Source organism: Budorcas taxicolor, chromosome 1 (assembly GCF_023091745.1).
Source record: "Budorcas taxicolor isolate Tak-1 chromosome 1, Takin1.1, whole genome shotgun sequence".
Lineage (NCBI taxonomy): Eukaryota > Metazoa > Chordata > Mammalia > Artiodactyla > Bovidae > Budorcas > Budorcas taxicolor.
This window is the reverse complement of record NC_068910.1, coordinates 48,674,178-48,697,999: the sequence shown is the minus strand read 5'-3', so window position 1 is coordinate 48,697,999 and position 23,822 is coordinate 48,674,178. Positions and strand designations below refer to the sequence as shown.

At 44.1% G+C, this 23,822-nt stretch overlaps 1 protein-coding gene across 5 annotated transcripts in view; it reads left to right on the top strand.

Annotated features, from left to right (window-relative positions):
* EXOG (exo/endonuclease G) overlaps window positions 1-23,822 on the top strand; it is an 80,834-nt gene that overhangs the window by 4,621 nt on the left and 52,391 nt on the right. For 2 of the 5 annotated variants that reach the window (XR_008199391.1, XR_008199389.1), the window contains exons 3-6: window positions 18-157; window positions 1,839-1,915; window positions 3,934-4,048; window positions 14,277-16,393. Coding sequence is in view for 1 of the 5 variants with exons in the window: in XM_052640777.1 (XP_052496737.1) it covers window positions 18-157; window positions 1,839-1,915; window positions 3,934-4,048; window positions 14,277-14,738 (794 nt within the window). In the remaining 4 variants the exon portion in view is untranslated. Of the gene's footprint in view, window positions 1-17; window positions 158-1,838; window positions 1,916-3,933; window positions 4,049-14,276; window positions 16,952-17,404; window positions 17,462-23,822 lie in introns of those variants that run through there. The other 3 variants (XR_008199392.1, XR_008199390.1, XM_052640777.1) reach the window with 3 other exon arrangements.

Here is a 23,822-nt window from a genome sequence, read left to right as displayed (position 1 = left end):
GTGTCCTTTTTCTTCAGGTGCCGCAGACAGAAAACATTGTAAATTCAAGCCAGATCCCAACATCCCTCCAGCCTTCAGCGCCTTCAACGAGGACTATATTGGCAGTGGGTGGTCACGAGGCCACATGGCTCCAGCAGGAAATAACAAATTCTCAACTGTAGGCATATTTTTGGGGAGGGATGGGAACACAGGGCTGGTATTATGCATTCCATGGGACCTGGAAATTAACCTAAGACCCAAACCCTAACCCTTGAGAATTTTCATACTCTATACTTTTCTTCCTGATTACACTTCTTTTCTTTGCTCAGATGCCCAAGCATTTTTAAAGGAGTGGAGTGAGGAACACTAAAAGCTATGCAAAAGGGAATTGGAAAGCCAATATGAGCTTAAACGACTCCCTCATTTTTAATTTCAGACCTGTAGAAAAGTTGAAAAGAGCACAGCAAAAATATTTTGACTTGGAAAAAAGTTGAGGATAGCACAGAAAATGCATCTTGATACATTTACTTTATGTATGAATTTTCTTGAACCATGGACAGTAAATTGCAGACATGGTAACATTTCATGCCTAGGTAGGTTGTTTGGGAGATTATATTATCTGAGGATGAGGATATTTGAGTATATATCAAGTTATATCATTATAAGAAATGTGTGCAAATGTGTTTTTGTATAATAATATGTAGTATACAGTTCACATTCAGATTTGCCAAATTATCCCAATTATGTCATCTAGAACTTAAAAAAAAAAAAATTCAGTACCTAATCATGAGTCAGGTATTACATTTAATTGTCATGTCTCTCTAGCCTCCTTTAGTTTAGGATGCTTTTTCTGCCAAAAAAAGGGGAGAAATGACTTTTCTGACGTTGAGATTTATTACATGAATTGTTGGTGATTATTGTCTTTAAGATAGTGACTCTCAACCTTAGATACTCATTGTAAGAAGCTGGGGAAGTCTTAAAAAAATCCTGGTACCCAGACTGTAATCAGAGCAGGTAAATCAGGAATTCTAGGGCATAGCACCCAAGCATCCATTTTTTTGAAGCTCCGTAGGTTATGTCAGCGTGCATGCAAGCCGGAGAGCCACTTTTTGAAGACTGAGTATTTGGTGACCTTGGCAGTTAGTGTAGGTCAATAATAGGGAACCTGGTGCAGAGCCTTGGGTGTACAGGCCAGAAACGGGAGGCGAAGGAACACATGAAAAAGTGTTAGTTGCTCAGTCGTGTCTGACTCTGCAGCCCCATGGACCCGCCGGGCTCCTCTGTCCATGAAATTCTCCAGGCAAGAATACTGGAGTGGGTAGCCATTCCCTTCTCCAGGGGATCTTCCCCACCCAGGGATCCAACCCGGGTGTCCTGCATTGCAGCCAGATTCTTTTCTGTCTGAACCACCAGGGAAGCCTGAATGAACACATAGAGGCCAGAAATTCAAAAGAGCAGGACTTTTTTGGTACCGCTTTTGAACTAATGTGTTTGTACTATGCTACTTAAACACTGCTGTGTTCCTGAAAGCTGACCTTTGTTGAGAAACTCTTTGCCAGAGACTTAACACTAGAATTGACCTTTGAGCTATACGTCGGAAATTTTCTGTTCATGTAGTTGACATTACATGTATGAATTTAATAAACTGTGAAGAAAGGTTGCACGCCAAACTACTTTTGTAACAGTCCTTATTCTGATGATAATCCTTATTGAGCTTCCTGTCCTGGAGCAGTTGTGGCTTTCATTTATCTAAACAAATAGTGGCTGTAATTGCCTGGAGCTGAGGTTTGAGTAAGGAACTGGTTGCCCCTCTCGGAGGGGAAGGCATTTCAGTGCATGTCCTGTTTTTCTTTTCACAGAAAGCCATGGCTGAAACCTTTTACCTCTCTAATATCGTGCCTCAGAATTTTGATAATAATGCTGGATATTGGAACAGGTGAGCAGGGGGAGTTTTTAAAATGTGATTCTGTGGGAGATGAGGAATGTGACAAGGAGAATGCGTGCCCGAGCTGTTCCTGTCTCTTGTTTTTTAAATGCTAACAATACTGAAGATAAATGCTTTGGGCTGGTTTTCTTTGCTGCATTTGGGGATGGTTTCCTATGGAAGTACAGACGTCAGTCCGTAGCCAGCCTTTTGGTCTCGTTTGCACTGGCCGCAAGTCTGGAAGAAACTAGTGAAGACAGTATTCCCGAGGCAGTGGAGCGCTGTGCACTGGGCACAGGGCTCTGAATTTTGCTCTGTTTGTACTTAAAAGAGTTGCTGAGCTTTTTGAGAACGCACCCCTGAAAATAACCATTACCAGTCTTTGATGGAAGCTGTCTACAGCAGTCCCTTCTCATCTGTGGTTTTGCTTTCTGCTGTTTCAATTGTTGACCATCAGCCGCAGTCCAAAAACATTAAGTGGAAAATTCCAGAAATATATGTTTGAGTTATTTATTTGAAATTGATTTTCTTAAGTTATAAATTGGTGCTTTGCCCAGTAACCTGATAAAACCTAGTGCTTCCCGGGCTTCCCTGGTGATCCAGTGGGTGGGAGCCCACCTGTCAGTGCAGGGAACGCGGGTTTGGTCCCTGCTCAGGAAGGGTTCCACATGCCGCGGGGCACTACGCCCACGTGCCACAACTATTGAGTCCGAGCTCGAGAGCCTGCTTGCTGCAACTAGAGAAAGCCCATGCACAGCAGTGAAGACCCAGCGCAGCCACATAAATTAATTTAATTTTTTTTTAAGATTAAAAAAAAAAAAAAAATCCTAGTATCTTCTGCCTCGTCCTGCCCGGGATGTGAATCTTCCCTTCGTCCAGTGTATCCCACCTGTTGGTCAGTAACCATCTCACTTTCATAGTGGTTATATTCACATTATTTACTAATGGCCCCAAAATGCCAGAGTAGCAATGGTGGCAACTTGGATTGGCTGGAGAGACGCTGTAAAGTGCTTCCCTTAAGTGAAAAGGTAAAAGTTGTTGACTTAAAGAAAAAAAATTGGATGCTGGAATTGCTGTGATGTAAGGTAAGAAGGAATCTTTTTATCCATGAAGTTGTGAAGAAAACCAAAACTTGTGCTACTTTTGCTGTTGCACCTCAAGCTGCATAAATCACAGCCACTAAGGAGGATAAGGGCTTAGTTCAGATGGAAGAATTTGTACAGTAAGATATTTTGAGAGACTACACCCATATAACCTTTATTATAGCACATCGTTATAATTGTTCTATTTTATTATTGTATATAATCTGTTACCATGTTTAGTTTATAAATTAAACTTTTATCATGGATATATGTGTATAGGAAAAAACAGCATATTTAGGTTTTGGTACTGTCTGCAATTTCAGGAATTCACTGAGGGTCTTGGAATGTATTCTCTGTGGATGAGGAACTATTGCATAAAATCATCTGGGCGTTCTCTATATTTCAGATGCTTTTGTTCAGTTCTGTCAGGGAGTCTTTTAAGTATTTAAAACTAATACTAATATTTCATTTTATACTAGTAATATTTCATTTCATGCTACTAATATTTCATTTCTATTAAAACAGTGTGATAGTGTTTAAGAAATGCTAGGATAAACCTGATTGTCCTACAGTAGATGTAGTTACATAAAAAAAATACCAATTTGTTAAAATGATACATAATTCTTGAATAAAGTTTGAGAACTACCAGCATAGAAAAATAAGGGAGGAAGCAAAACATAATTTCAGTCTTAAACTTTACATTGAATGGACACACAGGAACATGTAGATAGTTGTATAAATGCATGTGATTTTTTAAGTTTTTTCATACAGCAAACTGGGAAGAACGTTGCTTATTTGCTTTTTAGTGTTCTATGCCATATTCACTGTTTGCACTGATTTCTGTAATTCAGTATTCTTGTTACCTCTCCCACGGACTTGGTACTATTTGCTTCTTTTCTACATTTGGGTATGAGACTATCACATATCTTTTTGCTTTCTGTTTTTCAGAATAGAGATGTACTGTCGAGAACTGACAGAGAGGTTTGAGGATGTTTGGATAGTATCTGGACCGCTGACCTTACCTCAGACTGGAAGTGATGGGAAGAAAACAGTTAGTTACCAGGTAGGAACATGTTTTAACATTCAGGCTTATGTGGGTGAGATTATCATCTCATTCTGTATTGTACTTTTTAGAATTATTATTTTTAAAAATATTTATTTATTTGACTGCACTGAGCCTTAGTTGCCGCATGCAGGATATTTAGTTGCAGCAGGCAGGATCCAGTTCCCTGACCAGGGATGGAACCCAGGCTCCCTGCCTTGGAAGCTCAGAGTCTTAGCCACTGGACCACCAGAGAAGTCTCTGTATTCAACTTTTTAGTTTCATTTATTCACAAGGATTTATTGAGCAGTTGGAATGATAGGCATAGAGGATATAATGATGGGTTAAAAAGCAACCATTGACTTCAAGGAGTGCGCAGTTTGGACAAGGAGACAGACATGTTATCAGCTAATTATGTTGCCGTGTGAGCTGATGTATACATGCATAGATGAAGTGGTGTCAGAAAGAAGTGACCAACCCTATTTGCAGGGGTCAGGAAGACTTCACAGAGGAGGGGATTTATTTATTTGTTTGTTTTTTGGCCTGTGGGATCTTAGTTCCCTGACCCAAGATTGAACCCTTGCTCCTTCATTGGAAGCCCAGTCTTAACCACTGGGCCGCCAAGGAAGTCCCCCAAGGAGGTGATTTTTGAGCTAGATCTTGATGGAGGAATAAGAGTGGACAGAGGCAGGAGGGGAGCATGGGCACTCCAGAAGATGGAGCGGTGTGAGCTCAGAACACTTAGGATCAACAGCAGAGTTGTGGGCTTTAGGTATCGTTGTAGATACAGGCTGGACTCAGGCAGGTGGGCTGAGGAGAAATAGAGAAGTACAGTAAAGAGTCATCAAAATTCAGTTTTTGGGGTGAAGAGGAAACATTCAGGAAGACGTCCAGCTTGCAGTTGTTAATAGTTGAATACATGCTCAGGCAGTCAGTCGTGTCGGCCTCTCTGTGACCCCATGGACTGCCGCCCACCAGGCTCCTCTGTTCCTGGGATTTCCCAGGCAAGAATACTGGAGTGGGTTTCCATTACCTTCTTCAGGGGATCTTGTCAACCCAAGGATGGAACTCAATGTCTCCTGTGGCTCCTGCACTGTAGGCAGATTCTTTACCATTGAGCCAACCTGGGAAGCCCAGTTAGTTGAATAAATGGGAGGAAAAGCTTTTCTTTTTAGATGCTTGGATATTGTTTTAAAACAGGTGAAAAAAAAAATTTTTTTTAACATGCATGATATTTGAGAACTTGATGGATTAAAGGAAAGGGAGAATGAAGATATGATTAGTGGTGTGAGAGAGAGAGGCCGCGCCTGTTGATGGGTAAGATGAAGGATTCTGCCAGGAGGGTGGCTGAGTTGATGTACTGTGAGATGTACCGAGTGCCCAGGAACGAAGTGGGGTAAGGAGGAATAAGAGACGTGGTCGAGGAAGTAAACAGAGAGAGATTGAAGGACTTCCTGAAAAGTCAAAGAGTGGGTGTGTTTGGAGGGAACAAATGTTTAGTAAATGCCACCTGTTAGGTTATATAGTTACTTAAAGGAGTCTGCGATAAAACTGAATGCCCTGAGAAACAGAGTTAGGAAAATAACAGCAACTTTAGGGTATATTGGGTCCCCCTTGACTGGCTTGTGATCACCCTGTCTGGCTCTGAGCAGCAGTGATGGTGGGTCTTTAAGGCGTCCAGAGGTGCTCACACACTCAGTGTTCCAGAAGTGCTTGTGGGAGTGAAGGACTGGCAGCAGAGGCTTCCTGATAAACTGCCTCTTGGCGTGTCGCACCGGGAAGGACACGGCGTCACTGCTGTGGCACTTCTGCCCAGCATGCATACCGTTGAGTGTCGTCATGCACCCCACCCGAGGGGCGTGCCATGAAGTAGCTGACTGACGCTCTTCAAAAATGTTAGTGTCCTCCAAGACAGAGGCGTAGCCTTAAAGACAGGGCCTTGAGAAATGAACCGTTCAAGATTCGTGGAGACTAAAGACTAAAGTACACGAAATAAAACGCATTGTGTTATCTTAGATCAGATCCTAGATCAGAAAAACAAAATTGCTGAGTAAGACTGTTTGGACAGTTGGTAACATTTGAGGTCTGTAGGTTAGATAATTATATTTTATCAGTGTTCAACTTGCTGACTTCATTATACTGTGATCATGTAAGTGAATGTCTTTGCTCTTAAGAAATACAAAAGGTTTAGGGGGAAAAACATAGAAAAAGGTTGAGTGATAAACAGAATTGGGCAGAATGTTCAGAGGTGATGAATCCAGGTGAAGGGAGTACAAGTGTTCCATATGCCATCCTGACACATTTTAAATTTGCAATTAATTCAGAATGAAGCAATGTATATACCTCTTTAGTATATCTTTTGTATACCAGAATTCTATTACACTGGGTTATATACAATTAACTACTAAAAAGACTTAACCTTGCTTTTCCTACTAAATAGTCGATCAGTGAAGGCGTGTATAGGTATTCTCAGAGAGTTTAGAAGAGACCTGTCGGCTCTTCTGACCCGAGTCGGTGTCATGGTGATGAATGTGTGGGGGCAGTCACGGTGAGCTTCTTGAAGAGTGTACTCTGAGTAACAGTCTTGGTTTTTTGTTTAAAGCATTATCAGTCTTAGGCCTTTTCTTTCAGATTCTGGGCCTCTGAACCTGTAACATTAGTTTTCCATGTCCGTAGTAATTGATAGGACCTGTTCATGTTCACACTGGCAAATCTTTTAATTCAGCAAATCTTTAAGTACTTGTCACATGGGAGGCATGCACATGGAACTATAAACGACATGCTTCAACCTGTGTTCTTGGATACTTTTCCCCTTCTTTCCTCTCTTTCACATCATGGAAGTCATCTCTCTCTCTCTTAATGTCTTTGAGTCAACCACCTTCATCAGTTCTTTAGCTTAATAACTTGTACTCAGATTTTGCTGAAGCTCTGAACACCTGCGCGATTGCGGAGGCCTCCCACAATGTCACAGGGCATGGCAGGTGTATTCTTAACCGCTGGACTGCCAGGGAAGCCCAGCGTCATTTTTCAGATCAAACTTGATTGCAGGTGGAATTTTACATTAAAAAGTCCTTAGTGTACTTATTAGCATGAAAGGAAAATATGGTCCGTTAGTAAATTAAACTGGAAAAATTGTCTCAGAGCTCACCATTTTAAGAATTGGGTTGGGCTAAAAATAGACGTATGCATATGAATCTACGCGCATATGAACCTGGGCGAATTTGGCTAAGGAAAACAGACATGGGAGGCAAAGTTAGGCAAGGGGAAGAGGCAGGAAAAAGTAGGATGTGTGCTAAGAAACAGTATGTCCCTCAGACAGCTGGATTAGAGCTCTTGTCTAGGGAAGAAGGCAAAATGGAAGGATCAACAACAAGGCCCTGCTGTATGGCACAGGGAACTGTGTTAAATATCTTGTAATGACTGTAATGGAGAAGAATCTGAAAAAGAATATCTGTGTGTGTGTATATACAAAACTAAATGACTTTGTTGTATGCTTGCAACAAATACATTATAAATCAACTACACTTCAAAAAGAGTTTTTTTGGAAAAAAAAAACAAACTAAGATTTGCAGCAGGTGCAAATGCTCAACTTGAATGCGCAACTGAAAATTCAGGTTATTTTCTGGCAATTTGTGATAAAACAATTATAGGTAAAAACCATGTCCTTAAGAGATGCTAAGAAAGAGGACATGGCATTGCCCAGCCCTGGAAGTGGGTCTGTTCCTCTCAAGGAATAAATGCATATTTGAATCATGGATCCTGTTTCCCAGGGAATGCTTTGCACTTATGTATGACAGTTCATGATTTGTTTTCTTAAATTAAATCTGTCCATTTGGTATTTCCTTCTTGTTTACAACTATACTCTGAACCTTATTTTAGTAGAATATAGCCAATAAAAATAATGTATTTGTTTACTTTTCTATCTAGTGGTGAAGCTTTATGTGTAGCTAGTATGTGTACTTTGGAGGAAGTGGAGCAGGTGAACTGGTATTTATCAAGGGCCTTGTATACCTCCTAGTATGTATGTAGCTTTGTTCATGCTATCCCGGTCAGTCCTCACAAACAGCTTTTACAAACAGGTAGTGATTATCTTCCTTTATTGGAGGAAATTGAGGTTTCAAGGGGTCATGTCCAAGTGACATTGCTAGTAATTGTCAAGGGGGAAATCCAAACGTGGGTCTCTCTCCTTGTATGAGAATTGCTTGTCATTCTTAGTGTTGTTCTTTAAGCTCTCAAAAGTCTCCAGTGAAGGGTTGGCTGTGCTCTTCATATATAGAAACTTAAGGCCAGGAGGTAAAACATGGTGTGGATGGAGAGCAGTTACAAGTGATAGTTGCTGGCATGCAAAAATAAGAGCAGAAAATGGGCCAAGAGAAGGATTCCTTCTAGCCAGGCAGAAATGTCTGCTGGAATATGTAGGAAAGAACTGCAGCGTCATAGGACCAGCGTGAACGTGAGCCCGCGGGAAGATGAGAGGCAGTGATTTTATCAGAAGTGAGTCATCTGACAGCTCTAATCAGAATCACCCCCTTTATTATAGCTTAGGTCAGCCATGTGCCTGTTTCAAGAAGAGATAGAATCCAGGCAAGTGAAACATACCTGAAGATTCCAGCCTGAACATTGTAATTGTCCTGGCAAGAAAGTGAGCTTCAGATTTGACGGCTCGGCAGTGGGGGAGTTGTCCTGTGAGAAGTACTTAATAGCCTTTTTTCCTTCTACAGCACTATTTTCCAAACTTCCACTAATTCCAGGAGGAGGAGGAAATTGAAAATATTCCTCCAGGGATTTTGAGGCATCAGCTGATGTGATCAGCAATTATTTTTTTTAATCTCTTATTTTATCTTTATGCAGTCTTAATTTCTATATCTATTTAATTGACATCGACTCTTTTATTGGATGAATATTTCCTTATGGAACTTCCCTGGGTGGATCCAATGGTTAAGACTCCCAAGTTTCCAGTGCAGGGGGCACAGGTTCAACCCCTGATTGGGGAACTAGTATCCTGCATGCCATGTGATGAGGCCAAAATAAATAAATAAGAATAATAAAGTCTCGGGAACTTCCTGGTGGTCTAGTAGTTAGGGTTCAGCGCTTTCACTGCTACGGGCCAGGGTCAAAAAGTAAATAAAAATAAAAGTCTTATTAAAAAAGCAAGCAAATCTATAGATATATATATTAAATATATATATTTCCTTACCCCCATCCTAAATCACTCAGTAGAAGTGACCATCTGGGAAGATGTGCTTGTTTCACTGGCTTGGCATCTCCCGCCCCCTGACAGGGCGGGTGCCCAGTGTGAGAAGGACCGTCTCCTGGGGTTTGAGCGTCCGTAGAGGCTTCACAGGCAGCACACGGGGCGGCCACACCCCTGTGACTCCCTCACTTGTCCCTCTGTTCGCTCAGGTCGGGATTTCCAGCTAATCACACCATCACGGTCTCTCTCTTTCACTTGATTAGTCTGACTTTATTTTCAGGGCTTCATCTCTTGATGTGTCCAACAGTTTTGTTTTTGGAATATCTTTTTACTGTCTTGCCAAGGGAGTGGAACCAGATAACCAGTATAACCAGTGTTACAGCTGTCTGAGTCTCGTAGGTACATGCTTTTCCTCTTGATGCTGCGTGTATGGCACGACAGAGAGCAGGTTTAGCCTGGGTGGTGTTTGTGGCCAGTCTCTCTGGCACAGTCAGCGTGAAGGCCCCGCTTTGTGTGTATGGAGTTAGTTGGGGGTGAGACGGGGGAGCAAATTGTCATCTCCGTCTCTCGGGTGGGAAGAGACAAGCTCAGGCCAGCAGGCGTGGGAACTTCTCTCAGGTCGTGAGTGAGTGCCAGCTTTGTGATTGTTATATATTGTATTTTCTAGTCCCTCCTGGTTGATTTCCAGTTTTTGTTACACCCTTGACAAGAGTTCAGTGCTTTTCGGTAATTTAACAGCAACAAGAATTTCCTTTGTGAAGTATTTTTATACCTAAATATTATATGAAAAGGACTACTGCTGATTTACTGATAAATCAGTTAAGCCCTTGGGTCCTTTGTTTAGGGCATCATTTGTGTCCAGCCTACTTTTCTTCTCCTGAACCCCTTTTGTCCACCTTGAACTGCTCTCATCTTGCTTAATCCCACATTTCCCCTGTCCTGGTGCAGAGCCATCTTTTGTGCCAAATGCACTTTCATTCCTGTCTCTCGAATGATGTCTTCTACAAAAATAACTTTTTACATAGGCCTTGCAGGTTTCAAAATCCTTTTGTCAACTAACGTATCTTTGTGTCTACAGAACTATTCAGAGATGGACTGCTTGGGGATTGTCACTAGCCATTTTATGAATGAAAAAAGAAGATACCGTGGCTGTGACTTGCAACGTAGTGCAAAGCCTTAGGTCTCTGGGGTTTTAATTTGCTGAACTATTCTGTTTTGGTGCCCTATTTTCTAGAAACATATTCTCAAAGTCTTCCAGTTTTCCTGAAAATGGGAAGGATTTATGTTGTAGGTTGAGTTGTCTATAAAGAAGTTTTAAAATATGTTAGGTTTTTGTTTTTTTTTTTTAAATTTTAAATTCAATGAAGAAATGATGAGTTTTCTGAACTTCCAAATAATACTGGTTCCGGTATTAGGCAGGTTAAAGATGTTTACTTTCTGAGAACAAAGCAGACTGAATCAGCAGATAGTGAGTGGCCAAGTTTTTATTTTTCTCTTTATTTCTGTGAAGAATATTTTACCCCCCTTTTGTTGAAAACTGCAAGAAGATCATGAGTGGAAGAGTCACACTTTGTGGTTCTTAGTAGGAATTCCTGTGTCCATGCAGTTTCTCAAAAGCAGTATTGGAGGTTCCCTAGCTCTGTGAGTGTTTTTGAAAATCTAATAGAAATGGTAGATTTCCATGAGGTTAAACAATGAATCTTAAAATGTCAAGCTTCTTTACTTTTGCCTAGAATTTAATGAACCAGGGTTATTAGAAACCCTGGTTGGCAGCACATGGGCTTGACCTATTAATTATTTTTGAGAGTTGTCATTTGTGTGTGTAAACAAAGAGTCCATGAGGAGAGAAAATATTCAAGCGACTAGTCTTGAAGGCTCATCATAGTGGCCCTCTGAGGTCTGTGCTGCACTGACGGAGATGTCCACCAGGTGGCACCAAGGATTTGCTTAACTGTTGGTTCCCAGCTTGAAGGCCATTTAGACTCCCTGCCTTGTAAACCCTGGTGCAGCTGCTGCCCTGCCCTCAGTTCTGGTTCCTGACTTCCTCTGCACCCACGCCCTCAGCGCAGGCATTGATGCTCTGTGTTGACATCTCACCACATTCTACCTGCAGTGAGAACTGTGGGAGTTGACTGCTGGGGTCCAGCCCCAGTGGATCCAGGGAATTCGAAGCGGGGACGGAGTCGGCGTCCTGAAAAGAACTATTTAATTATAGATATGAAGAGAGATTAGAAAAGGGTAGTGTAGTATGAAATATTAGTGGAGAAAAAGATGCTGAATAACTTGGTTTACGTGGAAAACCAATAAAACTCTAAGACAAGAATTTGCACCATCTACATAGGCCACCGGCGCCCGCTTGAATAGCGGAGGGTGCCCCGCCTTGGGCTCCCTCTCGCGTGGGTCTTAGAAGCCAGGGCAAGTAAGTAGACATGACGAGCCTCCACGCTCCAGATGGAAATTCAGCCAGAAAAACGGAATCAGTCTTTCCAGAAACTGGTCCGTTTTCTTCATTTTCAGGTTTGCTTATATACTTTTTGTTACACATAGAGATAGAATACAGAGTCACGCGGGGTCAGTAGACCTGACCCTTGTCAAAATCAGGTGCTTCATATAAAGTTGCATTCCTGTAGGGTGAAGGTGCAGTGGGTTACAACAGAGAAAGGAATTTAGCCTAAGGTTTAACATGATTAATCTTAAAGGTTAATACTTATTTCTGCTATATGCTAGTTGTATTCATTAATGTATATAAGGGCAGGGGGTATGGAGACTTAGCAGCAAATATTGGCCCAACAAATGAAAAACCCTTCACCAAATTTCCTAATCAACCCACTATACTATACTAATAATTTTCTAACTTCTCAAAAGAGTCTGTATTTAGAAAGTTTAAAGCATCTCGTGCCTCTCACGGTTGGGAGGCTGTAAATAATCACATGTGGCCGGACGAACCTGCTCAGGCAGGCTAGAGAACCTTCAGAGGAGTTCGTAAGTTGAAACACTCTTGTCATGCCCAGGAATTTTTATTAACTGGAGCTGTAAGTTAACTCCTTCTCCGAGAGAGGTGGTGGGGGACAGCCCCCTGTAAAGTCAGAGGTGTGGGTGAGAGCGTAAAGCAGTAAAGTAGGCAGACTCTGGTTTTGGGGGTAGATGCTCGGGAACAGGGGGTCTCCTGAGGCTCGGTCCCGCCTTTGCGTATGCCGGGCCTCCTTCCTCATGACCTTTGCCATGGGCGGAGCTCCTCACGCTGGCTCCTGGCAGTTGACTTCTCCCCGCCATGGGACACTCCTGAGAGCAGCGTGAGCTGTATTTACGTTCAGCCTTATTCCTTTAGTGTTTCCAGCATGCCGGGCACAGCACCTCTGAGTTGCATTCTTGAGTGAACATGGGCTTGTTGTGCACTCCATCGGCTTCACTTCAGTGTGTGTTTTGGTCTATGAGGAGCACGCATAAATGAGTTGTTGGGGGATGTTACCTAGGTTGTGCAGTTCCGTAAACCTTACTCTAATCTGCACCCTGACCAACCGCTTGCACCAACTTCCAGGACAGCTAGTTAGACATCACTCCTTTGGGTGGGTCTTCCCCGCACCCCTGTGGTGGGTCATGGTGGCGGGGCCTCCCTGCGTGTTAGGCAGCAGATGGCCTGAGTCGTTGGGCTGTGCCACGTGGGTAGGAGCTGGGAAAGGCGGAAGCGAATCCTCTACGGCTCCCGTCCCTCTATCTTATCTGGGCTCCGGTGGGCCCTACCCAAGCTGGCAGTTTGGTCTGGAAGGGAGGCCTCTTAGAGGATGGGCGGGCCTGGGAGGACCAGGGGCTGCACAGCATGCTGTTGTGGGATCGTGTCATCTTATTGGAGGCCGTTAAGGAAACGGATGCTCACTTTTTTTTTTTGCAGAAAACAGATAATGGCTCTTAGGCCAAATGGAAGGAAATCTGAACAGGTTTCCTAACAGTGTTATTTCATCATTACAGCCAGCCCGCACAGGCGACCGAGTTGTCTCCAGCTCTGGCTGCTTCGTTGTGTAGAGACCTTTCCAAAGTGTTAGATTTGATGACACATTCAGGAGTTGTGTGTTTGATGGCAGACCCGAGTGTGCAGAGCTCTGAGCAGACGGCGTTTACATTTACCTAATGTAATTATAAAAATGAGCTGCAGTCTAGGTGACACCGGAGATAGCAATCCTGATGTGGTCTGTCTGGCTGCTTCTTGAAAGGCTATGTGTTTAGCTCCCTAGTGAATTTGCTAAACTGAGGCTGTATTTTTATTTCTGGGAATTCCTAAGCTGGCAGTTTTGACTATTGAATGTTAGCACCGAAAGTTCTGATTATGAGACAGAGAAGGCGACGGCTTTTCTTGTCCATTGAAACACCCAGGACTCACTCCTGGCATTCCTTTGTCCTACAAAGAGAGCAGAGAATGGGAGTCCTGGTCTTTGGGGTGACCTTACTTTAAAGGTGGTCAGAATCTACCTGTTAAATGCTCATCTTCTCTGAGAATCTGTCTTGGTTTATTATTAACTTTGGTAGTTGAATTGAAATCCACTGGGATGGGGTGGAGTAACTTGTTAACTGCATTTTTGGAATTGCATCTGGAAGTCTTTTCAGGAAATATTTGGGACTTGCTTCCCTGGTGGCTCAGATGGTAAAGAATCCACCTCAATGTGGGAGACCTGGGTTCAATCCCTCGGTCGCATGGCAACCCACTTCATTATTCTTGCCTGGAGAATCCCATAGACAGAGGAGCCTGGTGGGCTACAGTCCATGGGGTCTCAAGGAGTCGGACACAACTGAGTGACTAAGCACAGCACTGTGCAAATTGGGCTTCCCAGCTGCCATTAGTGGTAAAGAACCTGCCTGCCAGTGCAGGAGACACGAGAGACCTGGGTTCGATCCCTCGGTCGCATGGCAACCCACTCCAGTACTCTTGCCTGGAGAATCCCATGGACGGAGGAGCCTGGCGGGCTGCAGTCTGTGGGGTCGCAGAGTCGGACACGACTGAAGCGACTTAGCACGCACGCGCAGTGTACATTAGCATTGCTGATATGGCTGCTTTGTTCCTAGGTGATCGGCGAGGACAACGTGGCAGTGCCCTCCCACCTGTACAAGGTGATCCTGGCACGCAGAAGCGCGGGCTCTGCCGAGCCCCTGGCCCTCGGGGCCTTCGTGGTGCCCAACAAGGCCATTGGCTTCCAGCCCCAATTGAGTGAGTTCCAGGTGAGCCTGCAGGACCTGGAGAAGCTGTCGGGACTGGTGTTTTTCCCGCATCTGGATAGAACTAGTGACATCAGCAACATCTGCTCGGTGGACACCTGTAAGCTCCTGGACTTCCGGGAGTTCACCCTGTACCTGAGCACAAGAAAGGTAGAGGGGGCCCGATCGGTAGTCAGACTGGAAAAGGTCATGGAAAATCTTCGGAACGCGGGCATCGAGCCCGACGAGTACTTCATGACTCGCTACAAGAAGAAACTGGAGGAACTCCGAGCTCGGGAGCGGTCAGGCGTCCTGGAGGAGAAGCCCTCCTAGTTCTCCTCTCAGAAGCGTGACGTGGTCTGCAAGGAAGTGGGTGTGGCCTCTTCGGGATACTGTGTTTTAGCAACTCTGTTCTTAAAATGGTGGAATCCTAAATTTCAGACCAAATTTCTCCCCCAAAAGTGAAAGATGTCAAATTTTTCGGTTGGCGCAGTATTTGACACGGGAAGTGACTATATAAGGAAGCTGTTAGCACCTGCAGATCACGGGCTGGTCCTGTGTCAGGCTAGAGGAGGGCTGTGTCTGCTGGGTGTGTCCCTTCGGAGGTATTGGATGTGAAGGTGTTATGTTTTCTGTCTCCAAGTCGCACAGGGTCTTTGTATCTGCTCAGCCTTCTTGGAGCCCAGCATTATTTATATGTTTTCGTTAACTAAGACGTGAGTTGGTCTAACACCTCTTGAGTTGCTCTAACGCCTCTATGCATTATCCTGACCGCATGCCTTGTCTATTTCTTTCTTGTTGCTCCTCTCGTGGACCCGCTGTTTCCCCTCTTCCGTCACGTAGAAGCCCCCAGCGCCTGCATTTTCTGCTCACTTCGTGGGTGGTGTATACAAAGCTCAGTGTTTTCCATGTATTATCCTACAACTACCCTCTGAGGGAAATGGCACTGTCCTCGTTTTACCCATGAGGAAGCTGAGGCTTGGAGAGCTTAAGTGTTTTGCCCAAAGTTCACCTTCCCAAAGAAGTAATCCACGAGGAACGAGGCACCCAACATGGGGTATGTTGAAGTCGTCTCTGACACAGAGGCTTTTGGCTCAGAAAGACGTTCTTCCGCGGGTGTCTGTGAGCCTGGGGCCCGCTTGGTGAGAGGGTCTGGTTTCTTGCCTGCCATCCAGCCAAAGAGACTTGAATGTCCTCCGAGTTGAACCCTCCTTAGAGCTTTGGGAAGAAACAGTCACAGTGATTGAATGAGAGAGGTCAGTGCTTTCTGGGGTTTATCAGAGCCCTACTTGCCTTCAGAAATGCGGTTCTTCTGTTGACTGGCTGGTGCCAGATCTTTGTGTGTGTTGCTTTCCAGGTGGGCCTTTTGTAAGAGGTTGAGGAACCTAAGAAGGGTCTGTGCCCGCAGAGTCACTAGCTTCTGACCTGCTCACCTTTGTGCTTGCTTCTCTACATGGATGGCAGAGGGCAGGTGGTTGGGCCAAAGACAGCCAGCTCTAGGGGAAGCAGTGGCTGTGTTTCTGGGCCGAGTCTCTAGTTTGGAATTTACGTGGGATCCTTTCATGGGCTGTCATAAGCGTAGGCAGTAAAATATCTTGAAATAGCATACAGGCACTTGTCTGACTGTGTCCCATCACTGCTGTCTTTCCAAGTGGTGTTACCAGAACAGTTTTCGTGGTGTTGATGTGTTTATCTCTAGCAGAAATGCCAAGATGTTAAGATAAAGGCATGAGGGATTTCCCTGGTGGTTGAGTGGTTAAGGATCTGCCTGCCAGTGCAGGGGACACGAGCTCAACCCCTGGTCTTGGAAGACGCCACATGCCTTGGAGCAGCTAGGCCCGTGCACACCACAGCGTGAGCCTGAGTGCCCGGAGCCCGTGCTCTGCAAGGAGAGGCCCCACCGCGAGCAGCCTGCACACGGCAACGAAGAGCAGCCCCCTCACTGCAGCAGAGACTCAGCACAGCCCAAGATAAAGGAAAAGATAAAGGTAAGATGGTCATGGTAGATCTTATTCTGCTTTATTTGGGTAAAAACGAAAGAAGTTGGGAGGGAAGGTCAGAATACTCCAGCCTGATTAATACTGGCCTCTCTTAACACCCTGTTCCCCATTAGGTTGTGCCTGTCTTTTTCTTCTCAGGGAGAAAGAGCTAAAGTGTCACCGTGAAACCAAAAAAAAAATCTGTTACTTTCTCTCCTTATCGGAGAGGTGTTTCTCCAGGAGCCCGAGGGCAGCTCTGGGGCAGAGGTCCTGCTGCCCGTCTTCAGGGGCGAGCCCCCGTCCGATGCCCCCTGGGCCCGTCACTGTGCTGTCCTCCCACGGGGATTTCTGTCAGACGTGGGGTTACTCCCATGCCATTCTCGCTTCTGTGTCTTCACCTGGATGGTAGAGAGTCTTGATTTTTAGATCCGTCAAGTGTTCTAACATGTTTTAGAACGTAATTAGAAAATTAGTCATTAGAAAACGTGTTAGAAAATGCTACCTGGTTGTTGTGGAAAATAGAAGTAGCTACTCATACTAAATAAATATATATAAATGAAATGTGCTGTCTCCCAGTCCCCATTACTGTATATAAAAGTTGTGTTGGTATACCACACGTGATGCCTGAATTGTTGTCTCTACACTTCCAGTAAGAGTCCCTCCAAGACAGACTTTGAAACGTAAGCACTGTGTAGATAGAGCTCAGGACGTTCCTCTGAACCAGATCACTTCCGCCTCCCTCCTTGGGATGTCTGAGAACTGGGACTCAGACACAGCAGAGCCCCAGGCCAGGCCTGTCCACCTCACCACTGCCCTGAGCTGATCCCTGTCCAGCCCTCCTCGGCTCCTGTGAGGTTTTGGGCTCCTGTACCTGGGACTCTGCCTTCTGCCCCGATACACCCAGGAAGCCCCTGGTGCTGCTGGGAGAGAAGGACCAGGCTGGGGGCTCTGCTGCTGAGAGCCCCCCGGGGATGAGAGGCTTGCTAATCTCTCCACTCACAGCGACATCTTCATTTCGAGGCTTCAGGCTCTCTGGTCTGTGGATTGAGACTGTGTCACCAGTATCGTGTGGCAAGGGGGACCTCACCCAAGTGGCCAAGGTAGGATGGGCGTGCGAGCCCCTTAAACACCTGCCAGCGCTTGCGGCCTCGGGCCTCGGTCTTCCAGCTGGAAACCTCCGTCCCTTCTTCAGGACTTAGACTGGAGCCCAGCAGGAGAGGCAGTCTGCTCTGGAGGGAGCGGCTCCCTACAGGGCCGGGCGCAGCCTGCTGCAGGAGTGACCGTGAGTACCCACGGGCTCCCTGGCCTCATCCTCCTGAAACCATGTCTGTCACTGGTGTCAGCATGGTGCACCTCGAATTTCCCGCCAGCAGCCTGTCCCGACCCAGGGCCTGCCGTGTGTTGCCTGCTCACTCCCACGCCCACCTTGTCTGCCCTTCCCCTTCATGGGCCCTCGGTCTCCTCCTCGAACCTCTGATTGATTCTGGTGGAGCTGGTGAGGGGTGGCCTCGTATCAGCTGCGCAACTCCTGCTCTTGCTGCCTCCAGCCTCCATCTGGCCTGCTGTGCTGGATGTTGTCATGGAGACGACCCATCACGGGATGCCATAGGCCCCCCACCTCTGGGGACCAACCCTTAGGTCAGAGGGCTGGCTGGACGCCTTGCACGCTGTATAATTTGGGGCAAGGGAGATTGCATGCTTGGTTGCTGGTTGGATGGGCTTCTTTTTCGTGTTCCTAAACTTTACTGGTCTGCCCTGAAACCACATTACCTTTAGGGATCGCTGTGATGTAATGCATTTGAGTTAATTTCAAGCCTTCAGAGAAGTTGCAAGTACAGTGACTGTCCTCTCCCTCGATACTGTGTCTTATTTGCATTCTTTTCTTGAACCACTTTAAATTGTATTAAAAAAATAAGTTGTAGACACAGGACTTTGTCTTTAATTGAAGCATAGTTGATTTACAGTGTTGCATTAATTTGTACTATACAGCTGAGTAATTCCATTACATATATATTTTTTTTCTATTAAAGTTCATCATAGATACTTAATACAGTTCGCTGTGCTATGCGGTAGGATTTGTTTATCCATTCTGTGTATAATAGCTTACATCTACTAACCCCAGCCTCCTCCCCGCTGGCAGCCACAGGTCTGTTCCCCACGGCCGTGAGTCGTTTCTGTCTCATAGGCAGGCTTTTTTGTGTTGTACTTCAGATTCCACATACAAATGATATCGTGTGGTGTTTGTTTTCTCATTCGGATGTATTTCGCTTAGGATAATCATCTCTGGTTGCGTCCACGGTGCTGCTAGTGTTATTTTGTTCTTTTTTTATGCCTGAGCAGGCCTCTCTCGGTATAAGCACCACATCTTCTTTGCCCCTTGCTCTGCTGATGGACATGTAGGTTGCTTCTGTGTCTTGCCTGTTGTGAATAGTGCTGAATGGAACACGGGGTGCCTGTATTGTTTCAAAGTTTGGTTTTCTCTGGGTATGGGGTGCCTTTGGTTCTGCCAGCGAGTGTTTGACACACGTGGCAAGTGCGTCTTCATTTTGATTCCGTCTGACAGCCTCCTAGGGAAAATTCTGGCAGACTGGTCAATCTATGGACCTGCAAAGAAGGGAAAGAGAACCAACACCATGTGGTCACATGTGGTCACAGTATTCTTTAGGTGGAGAAAATTGGTTGAAACTGTTTTGAAATTCCAAAACTGATCCTTTTCTGCATGTACAATTAGAGAAAACTGGCTTGATAAAAATACTTTTTTTCAGAACACTGACCCTGAGAGAACAAAAATATTCTTAGCAGAAAACTTGAAGTAAACTCTTGCCATGCCTTTGAAGTACAAACACAGCCCACTTTGCCTGGGACTTCAGCCTTGAGTTTTAATTGGTAGAACTTCAAGTCAAAGGGAGGAAAGAAGGAGGGAAGAAAAAGGATCCTTTTAAAATCAAACGTGCAAATTTGACTATTGTGACTGTTATTCATAAACTGATAAGTTTAGGTGCAGTGACTGAGTCAAGAAATACAAAAAGATTTTTTAAAAAATGAGATCTCTGTTTGGATATATTTATGTCAGAGTATGTGTCTGAATAATGTTGCTGAAGTTAATTTGTACATGAGCTCTATTTAATTGGCTTAAAGAAAAGTGTTTACAAATGAAATCTGCAATTACCTACTTTTGCAAGAGGGAAACTAAGGATAGTTGTGTTCATGAGACTCATGTCTTATACCACTTTGAAAAAAGAAATTGTAGTTTGAAAAAATGCCTGTTTTTACTGGTTACAGAATATGTTCTTAAGTTTGCTGATGCCAATATGGTGGTTGACAGTTGCTTGCTTCTTTGTTCTCACTAGAGAGTAAGGGGTTTTTTTAGGGGTTGAAAATTATGATATTAAAGCTACTAAAATGGGAAGGGAACCATTTTGGTGTTTAAAGCATGTACGAGATACATCACATTACCAGCTAAAGAAGGTATAAGGCTGGAATATTTTTTTTGAGGGAAAAATATAATGATGATAATTTTGTCCTACAAGTTGGTGGTTGTTTCTGGATGGGAAAAGTAAGGGAAGAATTAATACAAATCCAGAAAGTGATGAAAAGGGTTGTGAAAAAAAGTACTTCAAGAAAAGAGCTTTTTCTGTGTTGTTAAGACTGCTTTCCATTATAGCACGGAAATGGTGGACTCCTAAGTCAGGGAATTTAAAATTAATAAACAGTAGCTGTAAATTAAAAAATCAGGGCCGTGGGAAATCCAAGAGGGCCACTCGGCTTCTCCTGGCTCCCCAACAAACCTCATCTTCACCCGAGGGGTTATAGCTTTTCATCCTGCAGGGCTGATCCTGCCACAGTGGGGTCTCGCACCTGGAGTATAGTTTCCGCAAGTTCCAGTGACCAACACACTCACTTCACAGGACAGATCATACAGTCCTTAAAAACATCACAGACTTTTTGAAATGATCAGTCAGTAGCGTTCTCAGTCATCAGGCAAGGTCACAAAACGAATGGGAAAATTGGACTCAAACAGAACCAAGATTAATTATGAGATTAAGTCAGCTGCTCAATATGGTGGTGATTTTTACGACTTGTCTGACCTACTTCTGGCTAGTAATCTTTGTTTTTCAGATATGGAAAAGCTCCTTTTTTTCTTGTGATTTACAACAATATGGTAATTTATACCTACAGGTAAAATTAAAATATTTTTGTTTTGTCTCTACCTGGTTTCTCCAGAAATTGGAGGACCTCTTAGGTTCTGAGCAACCTTATCAGCTGAATGGAAAAGACTCCCTTGTCATGTGTAGGAATCTAGAGATTATTGGGACCTGGAAAAAAGACAGATGTACTCAGTCTGTAGATATCACAGGTAGAATCTGAAGGCAAGCCACTGGCATGGTTTTCCTGGCCTTGAGAGGCCTTCAGAAGTCCAATGTGAGATTCCTACTGAAAAGTTCCAGTGCAGCCAATTTTAAAGAGCCTAGGGACTTACCTGGTGGTCCGGTGGTTAAGACTGTGTGCTTCCAACGCAGGAAGCATGGGTTCAGTCCCTGGTCAGGGGACTAAGATGTCACAAGCCACACAGTGTGGCATAATAAATAAATACAAGCCTATATAAACAGTTCAGTTTATATAAGTAATCAGGCCAAGGTTATTGAAACCAGACTTACTTTGAACAAGTCAGCCTTAATTAGTTTGGGTTTAGTTAAAAGACAATCTAGAGAGAAAAAGATTATATTTCAGTTGTATACATGTGTTGATATTGCAGTTCTGTGTTTACTGAGGCTTTGTATTTATTATCTACGTCCAAAATGGCTCTTTATTGCTATGTTATGTTAGTACACAGTTCATTGGAACTAGTAAAAGGGTGTTTTAAGCTTGTTTCCAAAGCCAGTCACAGTCCCCTCTCTCTGGATGAAGATCAGATGCCGTGTGACCTACAGCTAAGGGATTATGTGCACTGGAAAAGACCCAACTGAAAGGACTAGGCCCAAGCAAAGGACCCCGATCAGGCACTCTTAACTAGCGTGTACAACAGAAACGAAGGAAGCTGACTTGAGTTTGTACTTTGCACTTAAGAAGGGCCTCTCCACTTGACTATAGAAAAGCTTGCTGACCCCAAATGACACCCACACCAAGGTGAAAAGACGACAATAGCAGTGGAAAAACAGCTGACCTAAACATCTGAACCAGGCCTGTAAGAACCATCCCGCTCACTCAGTTGCACTGTTCACCAAATGTCTGTCTCCCTATCAAAATGGAAAGTTACTGTTTTACTTCTGACCCCGATATTCAGGATGAAAAAACACTCTAGTGAAGATGCCACAGAGAATAACTGTTCATGACGTGCCAGTGCTTGTTTGCTGCATATTGCCAAAAGCGTGCATGCGCTGCCTGTGTGACAATTAAGTGCAAGTGATAAACTGGATAGCCTACAGAGCATTTCCCCAGTAGCATAGCTCTGAGCTTGTTTGTGATATCTGATTCGTTCTCCCCCAAAGTGGAGAACTAGGCAGGAAAAAAAAAAAAGAGGCTTAGCACCAAGGGACATACAGGGACCCAGAGCAGGCAACTGAGCCAGCCTGGCAGCGTTGGAGAAATGTATTGATTTATCAGTGGTGTTTATGGAAACATCTGCAGTCGAATGGGGAACATGGTGAAAGACATTTTCACATGTTGAGGTATGGGGAAATCATTCTGGCTTGCACAGGATTGAATTTGAACTTTGGGCTGATGAAGACAGCCTGTTTGTGGCCTGTTAAATATGCGTTGTACATCTGCTTTAGCCATTTTAAAAACTTACATTAAAAAATTAAAATGAAATAACTGTGGTTCAGACATCCAAAGTGGGAACTAGGTGGCCATAATGGACATGGGTTCAGACACGTTTCTATACTCTCGGAAACTTTATCAGACTTAAGGATATCATCAGCCATTTTCAAAACAATATATCCATTGCCAAATACAACCTTATGGTCTCAAGGTCTTAGAATCATGAAACCGTGCTCCTACTTTAAAAACAGTAATAACAAACAAGAACGCTCAAGCTACCGTGTGTGCAAGCTACCGTGTGTGTCGTGCTCAGTCGCTCAGTTGTGTCCCACTCTTCGCGACCCCTCGGATGGTAACCTGCCAGGTTCCTCTGTCCATGGAATTTTCCAGGCAAGAATACTGCGGTGGGTTGCCATTTCTTTCCCCAGGAGATCTTCGAACCTGCAGCTCCTGCATTAGCAGGCAGTCTTTACTGCTGCGCCACCTGGGAAGCCCCAGCTCAAGCTATAGCCTCCTAGGAAAAGGTGACTTGGTTACTAAAATAGGTAAAAAGGAAACACTTCAAAAATTACTTTCTTGTTTGACAACTAAAATAGGAGGGCTCTTTTGAAAAACACTGCAGAGGTGTATTTTAACCATTGTCTTCATGGTATTGTTGTAGTCAGCCAGTCGCTAAGTCATGTCTGAGTCTTTGTGACCCCATCAGCTACAGCATGCCAGACTCCTCTGTCTTTCACCGTCTCTTGGAGTTTGCTTAAATTCACGTCCACTGAACCAGTGATATTCTCTAACCATCTAATTTTCTGTTGATCTCTTCTCCTTTTGCCTTCAATCTTTGCCAGCATCAGGGTCTTTTCCAGTGAGTCAGCTCTATGCATCAGGTCCTTCCAATGAATACTCAGGGTTGATTTCTTGTAGGACTGACTGGTTTGATCGCCTTGCATTTCAAGGAACTCTCAAGAGTCTTCTCCAGCACCACAATTCGAAAGCATCAGTTCTTCGGTGCTTGGCCTTCTTTATGGTCTCACTCTCACATCGTACGTGACTACCGGAAAAATCATAGCTTTGACTATATGGACCTTTGTCAGCAAAGTGATATCTCTGGTTTTTTAGTATGCTATCTAGGTTTGTCATAGCTTACCTTCCAAGGAGCAAACATCTTTTAATTTCATGGTGCAGTCACTGTCTGCAGTGATCTTCATTGTAATATATCCAGTACTTTCCAAATGCTTTTCTAGGTGCTATGGCAAAGCAATTTAAAAGAGAGGTAATGTTTTATTAACACAAAATAGTGATGCTGAGCTTGGAAATCAAGATTATTTCCAACTCTGTGTCCATTCCCTATATTGGGCAGGATTATTCCCCTCTTCCAACAACACAAGAGAAGACTCTACACATGGACATCGCCAGATGGCCAACACTGAAATTAGAGTGATTATATTCTTTGCAGCCAAAGATGGAGAAGCTCTATATAGTCAGCAAAAACAAGACTGGGAGCTGACTGTGGCTCAGATCATGAACTCCTTATTGCCAAATTCAGACTGAAGTTGAAGAAAGTGGGGAAAACCACTAGACCATTCAGGTATGACCTAAATCAAATCCCTTATGACTATACAGTGAGGTGAAAAATAGATTTAAGGGACTAGATCTGATAGATAGACAGAGTGCCTGATGAACT